General features: G+C 40.1%; 1 protein-coding gene across 3 annotated transcripts in view; it reads left to right on the plus strand.

Moving 5' to 3' along the window:
• Window positions 452-12815, plus strand: part of VRK2 (vaccinia related kinase 2) — a 99158-nt gene continuing 86794 nt past the window's right edge. Inside the window, exons 1-2 of one of the 3 annotated variants that reach the window (XM_018055275.1) lie at window positions 452-687; window positions 2723-2863. In XM_018055275.1, the coding sequence (XP_017910764.1) occupies window positions 2728-2863 (136 nt within the window). In that variant the 5' untranslated portion in view covers window positions 452-687; window positions 2723-2727. Of the gene's footprint in view, window positions 688-2701; window positions 2864-12815 lie in introns of all 3 variants that reach the window. The other 2 variants (XM_018055273.1, XM_018055272.1) reach the window with 2 other exon arrangements.

The following is a 12815-nucleotide window of genomic DNA, read 5'->3' on the forward strand; positions in this document are numbered from 1 at the left end:
CTATTTCAAGAGTTCTTTTTTCAAACTTTGAAACTTTTTATTTTGTATGGGGGTATAGCCAATTAGCAAAGTTGTGGTAGTTTCAGGTGAACACCGAAAGGACTCAGCAATATACACACACATGTATCCATGCTCAATGTTACAAAGCTCTGTGCCGGCCTGGGGGCGGGGAGGTAGAATGGTTACATTCTATTGCAAGAGTTTTGAATAAAGTCTTCCTTATCATTTTAAGAAATACCAGAATAATTTTTTTAATTTAACAAATTTTATTGACCTAAATAGGCTTATTTCCACTTCACAGACCAAAAAAATTAGAAAATGTTTTTATAGTTTTAAAGTAATTACGGTTGCCCCCGGGCAACCCCGGGACGGCGTCTCCGCCCTGGGTGAGTGATGCGGCACCAGGCGCAGAAAGTTAGCTTGGCCCCTACCGAGGGCCGCGCCGGCTCCGGGCCCGCCTCCCCGCGGGATTGGAGGCCCGCCGCCCCGCCCGGCCTCGCGAGGCCCAAGGGAGGCGCCGGGCACGCCGAGCGCCTGACAAGCCTTCCCTCGTCCCCGGGTCCTGGGAGTCGCGGCGAGACCCCACACTTCCGCGTCCCGCTTGCCCCGCCCGCGCGGCGCCCCAGGCCGGGAAGAAACTGCCGTCAGAGTGAGACGCCGGGCCCGGGCGGGTTCCCTGCTTCCGCGGTGGGTTCTGACTTTTTAAAACTCAGCGCGAAATCCTGGCTCCCCTTCCCCACGCGTTTGCGCAAAACGCGGGGCGGGGGAGTTAGGCGGGAAAGGGGATTGGGTTTCTCTTTCCCCCGGCCTAGAGGGGCTCGAGGTAGGAAGTGAAGAGTCCGGACGCCGGCGGGCTTCCGGTGGCTCGGGCCGGCCATGGGCGTGGCAAGGAGTGGGGAGTTGGGTGGGTGGGAAGGTAAAGGGGCTGTCTTGGACGGCCGAGGGGTCAGGCGGGCGGTGGGCCGCCCCTGGCCCCGCCGTCACGGTCTGTCTCCGAGGTCTCCCCAAGCCCAGTCCCGGCTCGGGTTCAGGCTTCTGGGTACCGGTTTGTCTCCGGAAACTCGTGTTAAGCACTTGTCATCCTAGCGGGGAGGGCCTTGAGACAGCAGGGACTAGCTTGTCTGGAACTTGCCTTGAGAGGAGGTTGGCGCTTCCTCCTGTGCTTTGAACCCTGGATCCGTGTCGCGGGTGTTCATTGTATAGACACCTTTCAGGCCTCAAGTTCTGGTGTCGCGGACTTGCCCCTAACGGTTTTTATCTTCTGTATACTGATGGAGAATGTTGTTAATGCTGAAAAGTTGTTATCTGAAGACTTAAGGTTTTAAATCAGCAAATAAGTGTTGGATACCAGTATTTAAAGTCAAGATACTGGTCAGTATATATAAAGTGAAAACGTCAGTCAATTGTGTGACTCTTTGCAACTCCATGGTCTGTAGCCCATGAGGCTACCCTGTCCGGGGGGCAAGAATATTGGAGTGGGTTTCCATTCCCTTCTCCGGGGGATCTGCCTGACCCTGGGATCCAACCCAGGTCTCCTGCATTGGAGGCAGATTCTTTATTGTCTGAGCCCCCAGAGAAGCCCTCAGTATAAAGTACTGGTCAGAACTTTTCCTTCTTTTGGGCACTGTTCATATGAATTCCCAGCTTCCTTTGTGTTCGAGTTAGGAGGACAAGTGAATATTGCTCTACCCGGGTGTTGCTGCTGAGTAAGATAGGGCATTGGGTTAATATAAGTGAAGCAGGGAAAGCCTACTGGAAGGAACAGAAACCTCGTTCAGAAGATGGATAGATTATACAGTGAAGACTACTTTCATTTCGAAGGCATTCACCAGGTTTAAAAAAAATTCTTTGAAACTACTTAGAGGATTGCGGTTACCTTCACACTTGGTTTCAGGCCTACATGCTCTGTGTTCTGTTTTCCCTAAGAAATTTTCTAGTCCTACTCAAAAATCTCTAGTAAGATTCACTAACCTATGTACAATTATAGTTAATTGGTTAAAGTTGTGTGGCTATTCTATGGCGTTTCTACACTGTTTTTGGTAGTGCTGCATAAATTTCTAAGGCAGGGCAGCTTTCACTTCGGTGATAATGGGGAAGGGACAGGGTAGAGAGAAGCAGAAAGAAGTTGAAACAGTAGTGTGGTAGCCTTAAAACTAACTGCACAGTGGCCTAGTGCTCTGCTTAGTTACGCATCCATGAAAATCCTGGGCTTATTTAACCAATATTTATTGATTTGTGTCAGTTGCTGGGTTTGATAATGACGTATGTTGCCATTGCCCATGTTATCTCAGCCAAGAGCTGTATTTTTTTTTTTCTAGTGACTGAAGAGCTTTTCCTCTTTGACATTTAGCATTCTCAATGAAAGGAGTATTTTCATATATATGAAATTTGTTTTCTCTTTGTAGGTGGAAATTAACTCATTTAAGGTATATTCTGAATGATTAATAGGTATTTTGACCCCCTAACTGAATTTTGGAAATGTTAAGTGAGGTTCAACATGCTTTGGTTTTTTTTAGTATCAGTGTCTCTTCGATTTCAGTATTGTAATGTTGGTGAATCTCCAGTTTGAATATAATATGTGGGCTTTTCCAATCCCAGTTGACTTCAGAATCCTAATTTCTGGGAAGGTGCATAGAAGACATTTTGAGAAACGTATTTAAGTGGAGTCTTTTTGTTTGTTTGTTTTTATATTTAATCACAGCCTCACTCCTTCTGTCAACAGAAGTGATGCCACCAAGAAGAAAAGAGAAATATAAGCTTCCTATTCCACTTCCGGAAGGCACAATCCTGGATGACATGGAAGGAAAACAATGGGTGCTGGGCAAGCTGATTGGCTCTGGAGGATTTGGTTTGATATATTTAGGTAAAGTATAAGTCACCAGATACTCTTACGTATGTGGCTGTGACTTCTTAATATTTTGAAAATTGGGATAAAATAGACTTCATAAATGTAAGTTATATGAAGATAGTGTTTAGTAGAATGTCTGTGCTAGGTTCAAGATATTACTGACCCTAGTCCCTTCTTGTCATGTCTTTCTAAATGACTCTTAGAAAGTCTTTTCAGAGCACAGTTACACAGTCTGCCAGACAGATGGTTAATGTTCTGTTTTGAGAGTGTGTTTTCTTGGATACATCGGTTTTTGACTCAAGAGAACACAACTCTATGATTATGAACATTTCCCATGTGAATCATAATCATTAATGTTGAAGTGTAGTATAAGGTTTTGGTCATTTCTTCACTACGTCTCACTAGAGAACTGGGCCTTAGTACTCCAAGGCCATCTATTGCGTGGAATGAATTAACTTCTCTCTTGTACATCTAGATTGGTACTAGTTATGTGCTATCTTTAGGATAATTAACAGACACTTAAATATAGTTTCTGTATTTTTTGGTGCAAGTAAGGAACCTAAGTTGAGTGTGTTTTTACACTACATTAAAAAAATTTTAAATCACATTGAATTAAAAGGATTGTTCAGGGCTACCTTTTATCTATAGTTTTAAGGATCAAGGGATATCCATTACAAGATGAGATTTAATTAATAAGATAAATATTAGTGATTAAAAAAATCCTCTCGAGAAATTCTAAATATATTGACTTATTACATCTATGTCTGGAGGCATTTAAGAAGTTGATAAAAAAGCCTTCATTGGAAGAATCTTGGGTTCCTTATTAAATATTTTAGAGTGCAGGGGAGGAAAGACATTCCCTTTGCTCTCCTAAGTTTAATAGCTGGGTTTATGAAATAAACTGATAGAAGGAAGATTAACAGGAGAAAAGGTATAGAAATATATTAATTTTTTGATGTTATGTGCACAGTAATATTCAGTTCAGTTCAGTCGCTCAGTTGTGTCCGACTCTGCGACCCGACTCTTTGTGAATCGTAGCACACCAGGCCTCCCTGTCCATCACCAACTCCCAGAGTTCACTCAGACTCACGTCCATTGAGTCAGTGATGCCCTCCAGGCATCTCATCCTCTGTCGTCCCCTTCTCCTCCTGCCCCCAATCCCTCCCAGCATCAGAGTCTTTTCCAATGAGTCAACTCTTCACATGAGGTGGCCAAAGTACTGGAGTTTCAGCTTTAGCATCATTCCTTCCAAAGAAATCCCAGGGCTGATCTCCTTCAGAATGGATCATGGAAAAAGCAAGAGAGTTCCAGAAAAACATCTATTTCTGCTTTATTGACTATGCCAAAGCCTTTGACTGTGTGGATCACATTAAACTGTGGAAAATTCTGAAAGAGATAGGAATACCAGACCACCTAACCTGCCTCTTGAGAAATCTGTATGCAGGTCAGGAAGCAACAGTTAGAACTGGACATGGAACAACAGACTGGTTTCAAATAGGAAAAGGAGTACGTCAAGGCTGTATATTGTCACCCTGTTTATTTAACTTATATGCAGAGTATATCATGAAAAATGCTGGACTGGAAGAAACACAAGCTGGAATCAAGATTGCCAGGAAAAATATCAATAACCTCAGATATACACAGTAATATTACAGGGGGAAAAATAGTTGAATAAATATCCTAAAGCATGATAAGATTTGAGAGCTTACATGCCATCTTAATAAGGAGCAGTACATGATTTTTAAGAGACATTACTAGGCGTGTAGAAGAGTAGATGGGGGCTGTGTTAATCTGTAACAAAGTTTGGGAGTGATGTCAATTTCTAATCTCTTCTGTGATGAGTCAGTCTTTCCTGGTTAATGAAGTAATTTAAAACAGTTGAGTTGTGTTTTTTGGTTTTGTGTTTTGGGGTGGGGGGGGGGGGAGGTGGGGGGGGGGCGGTGCAGGGTTCTCTCTTTAGCCAAATAAAAGGAGTTCAGAGAAAGCCTTTCCTTGCATTTGCTAGTTTTCAAGTGCCTTCAGTTCAAAATAATCCTTTTGCCAAACAGGCATATTTTAGGGTGACCTTTTTGAACTGTGGTGTTGGAGAAGACTCTTGAGAGTCCCTTGGACTGCAAGGAGATCCAACCAGTCCATTCTAAAGGAGATCAGTTCTGGGTGTTCTTTGGAAGGACTGTGTTAAAGCTGAAACTCTAATACTTTGGCCACCTCATGCAAAGAGTTGACTCATTGGAAAAGACTCTGGAAAAGACTCTGATGCTGGGAGGGATTGGGGGCAGGAGGAGAAGGGGACGATAGAGGATGAGATGGCTGGATGGCATCACTGACTCGATGGACGTGAGTTTGAGTGAACTCTGGGAGTTGGTGATGGAACAGGGAGGCCTGGTGTGCTGCAGTTCATGGGGTCACAAAGAGTCGGACACGACTGAGCGACTGAACTGAACTGATTATGCCACCCTTCTCATGCAAATGTGTTTCATGGATCTTGAATGATTAAGCTCCTCTTCTAATGAAGTTGAGTTTTTAGTATCGAATAAATGGGTGAAATACAGTGAATAAGTAACTTCCTATTAATCACCTGAGTGTCTAATCTAGTTGGGAAGATAAGACCAACGCAAAAGTATAGTGTGGGTTGGATAAAGAACAACTTCCCTATTTAAAGGGTTTGAACTTGCTTAAAAAATGTTAAGTACTAGATTTAGTGACACAAGAAGCACTTTTTAACAGAATTATAATGCAAGCCACATATGGAATGTAAAATTGTCTAGGAACCAGATTTAAAAAAAAGCAGCTGAAATTTATTTAAATAATATGTATTATTTAATGTGATATATCTAAAGTATAATTCCAACACATCATTAATATTAAAAAAGGGAAATATTTCACTTCTTTAGTTAAATGAGACTAGACCAGTATATGTCTAGTCCCATTTTAGGGACTCAATAACTACCTATAGGTAGTGGCTGCCATGTGGAATGTTGCAGATAAAGACCCTGAGAGGACTTAGAGTCTACAGAATATATTCTTTGAAGAATTAATTGTTGGTTGAAACTCTGAATTGATGAATTCTCTTATATAGATGAGTGTTAAGATCTCTGGTATATTGTCTTGACTCAAGGTCAGAGAAATGGAGTTGAGTAAGTTATTTCTGATGTGGCTGAACTATAGCCTTGGATTGCACAGCTTATCAGTTATTCTAATATTTGAATTATTTTGAGTAATTTCAAGGAACTACAGAAAAGTATTGATTATGCTAGTCTTATTTCTTTTCTCTTTTTAAATGTAAATATTATATGTGTTAATATGTATTTAAATTTAAGAGCATGTTTAACATGTGTGTATGCATACATATATGTGTACACATGTTACTTGTGTGGTTCCTGTTGTGAAAAAGGAATTTAGGCATGTGGAATTAGGAAGTTAGGCTTAGTCATGTGATTTATTTGCCCCTATTCAAATATAGAAAAAACCTTGCGTCTTTCAGTCTAAATACTGCACTATTTTTTCCTTAATTTTTCTCAATAATATTTAGTTTGCAATAATTTTCAAGATTTCATAGTTATGAAGTACCCACTACTATCTGAATTTTAGAACCTGGATCCTGGATATATGAGCAAATGCATGCGACTGGGGTAAGAGTTTAAAGAAATGTTTAGCTATTTTGAGGAAAAGTTGTGTGTTGCAAATGTTGTTACTGTTCTATCAAAAGTGGCACTCATAAATTATAATCTCAGCTCTTCAGTGAGATGCTGTCAGCAATAACTTTGTTAAAATTAGTTTTTACGTATTATTTTCAAGCTGAGATAATCCATATGAAATTATATCACGTTTTGCATTTTAGCATGGTTCTCATCATTTCCTGTATAGATGAAGTAGCCGGCCAGTTCAGGTTTCCCTAATACCTTTGTGTCCAGCTACGTTGTTAAACACTGTATTTTCCAGATACACTTTGAGCAGACGCTTCACCAGCATTTGTCACCTAAGGCTGAGAAGAGACTAACCGCCCTGACTGACTCATACGTGCACGTGCAGCTGTCCTGTAGTTTTTAGATCAATAACGAAAGCCTTTCAGTAGTCAGCAGGAAGTAAAGGGGAAGGGGCAGAAATGTTTTGTATTTACTCTAAACTTGGAGAAATAATGTTCCTGTAGCAGTAACAGAAGTAGTAATAAGAGGGAAAAGAAAGTCTGAACATAAAACAAAGTTCTGTCTTTGCATTTGAAAAGAGAGGAGGGGAAAAGGAAGAAAGGAAACTTTCAGGGAATGGGAAAGCTTGCAGTAACCTCAGGATCAAATAAGTGAAAAAAAAATTCTAAAACTTCAGGAGACAGAACTAAGAGTTTGAATTTTACTTTAGTGCTAGGTATAACACAGAACCAAGCAAATTGGGGAATTTCATAGATCACAGCTTAAGATTTTGACCTGAGTCTTTTGCGAACTGAGTGACTTTGATCTATTCAGGAATCTTTGTTTCTATCCTCTAGGATTGAGGTAATAATACTTGCAGTGATTAAGGTAATATTTTTAAAGAGCTTGGAACTTCATAAGCAGTTCACTGGAATTGATTTATTTATTTAGAACGTCCCATTCTCAGTGATAGCTGAACTCTAAATTCGTGTCTGGTGCTCGGATTAGCACGGTGACTCAGACATGTATGGGAGGGTTTTTCCATTTGTCCTCCCATGGACTGTGATGAGCTTAGCTACTAAATGTGGTAAAACTGAGAAACAGAGAATGTCAGTGGAACTCTATGACATTTTACTTGCCAAAGTGTATGTTTTTCCCATTTCAATTTACAGTAGTACTCATGATGACATAGTGAAAATTTCTCACCTAAGCTGTATCTTATGTTTCAGATATTAAAGGTATTATGTTTCAGAATTAGTCAAAAATCTAGAAAAACAGAACTATAGCTAATAAACTTTAGCCAAATTCCTATAAAGTCTTCTTATATGGCTTTCCCAGGTGGCTCAGTGGTAAAGAATCTGCCTACCAATGCAGGAGAGGTGGGTTTGACCCCTGGGTTGGGAAGATCCCCTGGAGGAGGAAGTAACAAATGATAGAATGATTTATCTGTAGAAGTTTTATTTTTTAGAATTTGAGCAGAGCCATGACCATTTAGCATCTTTGGAATATTAAGCACAGGCTATATGTTTACCAGTAAATTGCCTCAGAGATTGAGACTGAAGTCGGACCACTAAACCCACCCAGGCCAGCTTGCTTTTTTTCCCCATAATTATAGATGTCACCCTTAACTCCAGCCTGTAATCTTAAATATAACACTTAGTCATAAAAACTTGAGACAAATTAACTATAAAATCTACATATGCTTTATTGACAGTAACTCAAGAGCATTATATTTTATAAATAATGTTATTATAACTAAAGTTAATTCTTAAAGCAGTAAGATCAATCATTTATTCATGGATAAATGTTTAGATCAAGTGACTACCATACATTTCTTGGGTAATCCTCTCAGATTAGCTCAATTTTGTTCTTTAAAAACAGAAGAAATCTTTGTGGGGTGGGGCAGAGAGAAAATAGAGTAACTGAGAGTTGTAGATATTGTCAAAGTTTAACTCACTTATCGATGAAGAAATAGGCTTCTGTCTAAATGGAAAAAAATTTTTATGTGTGGTTTTTATTTATTTTATTTTATTTATTTTCTTGTTTGGTGGCTCAGTGGTAAAGAATCTGCCTTCCAGTGTGGGAGATGCTGGTTTGATCCCTGGGTCGGGAAGATTGCCTGGAGAGGGAAATGGCAGCCCAGTCCAGTATTCTTGCCTAGGAAATCCCATGGACAGAGGAGCCTAGTGGGCCACAGTCCATAGGGTCACAAAGAGTCAGACACGACTTAGTGACTAAACGATAACAATTTTCTAGTCAGCTAGAATGGATTGATTTTTAAGGTATGCAGAGTAATGAATGTTCTGAAGAGCCTAATGATATTGCTGGCAACAAAATAAAGTTACTAAAACATGCATTACTTCATAATATATTGCGTTAAACGTTATTTTGGCAGTGTTTTATAAAGAAGACTTTGAGATAAGCAGTTAATCTGACCTAACACAGTGCAACATTGTGGTCCCACCACAATGCTGCTGCTGCTAAGTCACTTCAGTCGTGTCTGACTCTGTGCTACCCCATAGACAGCAGCCCACCAGGCTCCCCCATCCCTGGGATTCTCCAGGCAAGAATACTGGAGTGGGTTGCCATTTCCTTCTCCAATGCATGAAAGTGAAAAGTGAAAATGAAGTTGCTTAGTCGTGTCCGACTCTTCAAGACTCCATGGACTGCAGCCTACCAGGCTCCTCTGTCCCTGAGATTTTCTAGGCAAGAGTACTGGAGTGGGGTGCCATTGCCTTCTCCGGATTATACCAACTATACCATTCTTAAACCTTTAGCTGGGAACTAATTTATCTTATATATGACAGCTTCTAGTACAAGTTATCCTTATTTCACATTTATTTCCTTCTTCTCACCTCCAGGGATCATCCACAAAATTTCCTAGTAACAATTTTGGTGGGAGGGGAAGGCAATGGCAACCCACTCCAGTATTCTTGCCTGGAGAATCCCAGGGATGGGGGAGCCTGGTAGGCTGCAACTGAAGCGACTTACCAGAAGCAACAGCAGTTGGTATAATCTCAACAGATGAAGAGATTGCTTGGGATTTTGTGAATTTAATAAATGTCTTGTACCTTTCATAAGAATTTAAATTTCCTAGAAGTTGTATTTTAATTTTGTATGTGCTGACCATTGGCTGTTAATTTTGAGTTTTAAAAGCACAGTGTTCATTTACTTACCAGCTAAGAAATCTGCTGCTGCTGCTGCTGCTAAGTCACTTCAGTTGTGTCTGACTTTGTGCGACCCCATGGACTGCAGCCACCAGGCTCCTCCGTTCATGGGATTTTCCAGGCAAGAGTACTGGAGTGGGGTGCCATTGCCTTCTCTGGCTAAGAAATCTAAATACCTGCAAAAGTTTGGATTCTTTGTATAAAAAGGAAGCATTCTCCTAAGGTTTACTTAGTCTTTGCTTGTCTTTTTCATTTTTGTAAGTGTCCGATCTTTTTAACATATTTTATATTATGGGCTTTCATTTTCAGCATTCTACTGTCAAATTCTTTTGCCTTAAGGGAAGATTTACAAACTGCTCTGTTCTTCAATAATTTATGCAGTATGTCTCTCCCACTGCACCTGTTACTATCTTACAATGGTTTCAGTGGTCAAGGTTTTTAAATTTGAAGCCTATTGCTATAGGGAAGTTTCTTCTTCATGAAATGAGTTCACCTCTATTGTCACACAATTAAAAAAAAAAAAAACTCAACTTTCAGGAGGTTCTGGCTTCCTTATGAAATATGAATGGAGTTTAGCTTCTGAAGTGTTTTAGGCTTTTTTCTTTAGGCATGTAAGAAGAGTAGGAAGTAGTCCTTTTTTAAGAAACAGGAATATCTATGTTTATAAAATAAATGAGAAGAAAATTAAGAAACTCTAAAGCTCTAAATAGGAGTATTCACTAGAAATTAGCTATTTGGATGATGAAAATTTGTTCACCCTCCTCACTTAATGATTCAAAAATGTTCACGGATCTTATACTGCTTACATACTTGGTTTTGCAATTCGTGCATCTTCAGAATGTTTGTCCCTTGTAACTCCATTACATGAACTGAGTACATTATGCAATTTTCTACATGAAAGCACATTTTAAGGCAATTATTTCAAGAAAATTTTTGAAGGTTTCCACTGTTTCTTTTAAAAGGGAAAAAGAAAGTTGTCCTGACTTCATTTAGTCAGGAAGACTTTCCTTTAACATCTCCAATCAAGTAATACTTGAGGGAAAAGATTCCATAGAAAGATATCCACTAAAGGCCAGAAACATCTACAGATGCAGTGTGATCCTAGGCAATGAGGCATGTGGCCCTTCATTGGCATTGTATGATAACAGGAGGATCTTCTGGCAGAAGAGCTGACTTTTGCTGCGTTCTGCATGCTGCCCCTCCAAGCCCATCTTTGATTGGCACCTATGCCCTATTGAAACTGGCATCACACCTTCTGAATGGGCACAGTGCCAGCCAAGCAGATGGGTATGGGCAAAAGCATGCCAGAAACCCAGTATGTGCATCAAGTTTAAGTATCAGGGGCCCAAACTCCCATCCAGGGATATAAAAACTGCAGTCTGTTGAGAGCTTTTTGTGCTTAAGGTTAAAGGACATGCCATTTCTACTCCAGCTTAGAGGTTGATTAATTTTGAAAGTCAAACAGGAGCTCCTGTGGCAGTGTCAAGCAAAATTCTATCTTTGGTGAATGAGAATTACTACTTCATGTAGGGAAGAGAAAAGTATTGTAATGAAGTTTCCGATGAGAGTTACTCTCCTGCAAGTGCCTCCAGCACTTAAGCAGCATGCATTCAGTGGAGATGAATATTTCTGTTCTCCAGCAGAGCCAGGTGCATTCAAAGCCAGATCTTCAACCTGCTGCAGTAAAGAACCCTAAATTTAGAAAGGGCAGGTAAAGTTTGGAAGAACTCCTTGGTGGCAGCTCTCACCATGAGCTGATGAGGCTTCACAAAAGTGTATAAAGGAGATGAAGGAAAAACTCCAAATTAAAAACCTTCCGATTACTTCAGTCTGAAACAGAAAGATCTTTAATAAAGGGAAAAGTTTAGTCCTTTCTCTAAATGCAGAAATTTTTTTGAATTTTATATCAATAAAAAGTTAGTTTACCAAAACGTTAGAAACGACTTAATGCATAAGTAACAAAGCTTCCTATTCTAACATTTATTTCATTGCATGTCTATCATGTATATAAACTTCACTTCTTGAATAATGGATTTTGCATAAAATTGAGTTCTAAATATCATATTCCTTATGATCGTCTCACACCAGCTACAGAACTGGGCAAAAAAAAAAAAAAAAAAGGGCATCATTCCTTGTGATCACTTTAATCGTATTCTCTAAATGCTCTTAAATTTACAAGAATGCCTGTAAGACCAGCTGTGGCCAAGAGAAGCTTTTTGTAATCGCCTTATAGCCATTGCTTTTTCTTTTCCACTGTATAAACTTTATCTATGGAGCAGATTCCATGAGACCATTGTGAATACTTCAACGTATTCAAAACATATAACTGCCACAAATTAAACTACTAAAACTAAAGCTGGTGCATTGTAACTGCCAAGTAAAGCTGGCACGTCCCTCCGTCAGACTGCGGGAGAGTATGCCATACAGTCCTCAGAAAACACAATTCATCCAGAAGCACTCTTGTCACTTGCTCTGATATTAAACCAGAGAAAGTGACATTAATTAAAGAAGTGACATGAGCCAACAAAAGCAATGAAATTCTAAGCTTTGGCTCATGTGCAGACCTTACTCCAACTTGCTCTGCTTAGGTATCATGGCCATTTAAGAGGAGTATGGCTACTTCCCTTCTCCTCCTCCTCTCATCTTTCCATTCGGAAACATCGCTTTCAGGGAACTAAAATTTCATGCCCAGGGTTGCCCTAGCCAGTTGGTACACTGCAGGGTTTCCTAAAATAGTCATGTGGTGGCATGTGATGCATTTACTGCAGTTGGTAACTGCATGAGATGAACAACTAGGGACAGAGGCGAGTTGGTCCTACAAAAAGGCGAACAGCAGCCGAATTTGAGCAGAGTCCATAGATTCAGTAGACTGAGAGCTAGGGGAGTCTGTTGCTAGGATCACTGGTGGGAACAAATGGTGGCTGGTAGGCCTTATGAAAATTCTAACATGCTAACGAGGCAAGCAGGGGAGTAGCCACAACTTGCCTTGCTTGCTCTTTGTTCCTTCCTGTAATGTGTTCTTTCCCAGTGCTTATCTTGTTTCCTATGATTACCATTTGTATACTGTTTACCCTCCACCAATACTAGAATATAAACTCCTTGTAGGCCTTCTCTCAGAGTGCTTCAACAAGGCCCAATATATAACAGCTTAAAAAATGATCGGTTAAATTAAAA

Source organism: Capra hircus, chromosome 11 (genome assembly GCF_001704415.2).
Source record: "Capra hircus breed San Clemente chromosome 11, ASM170441v1, whole genome shotgun sequence".
NCBI classification, from domain to species: Eukaryota; Metazoa; Chordata; class Mammalia; order Artiodactyla; family Bovidae; genus Capra; species Capra hircus.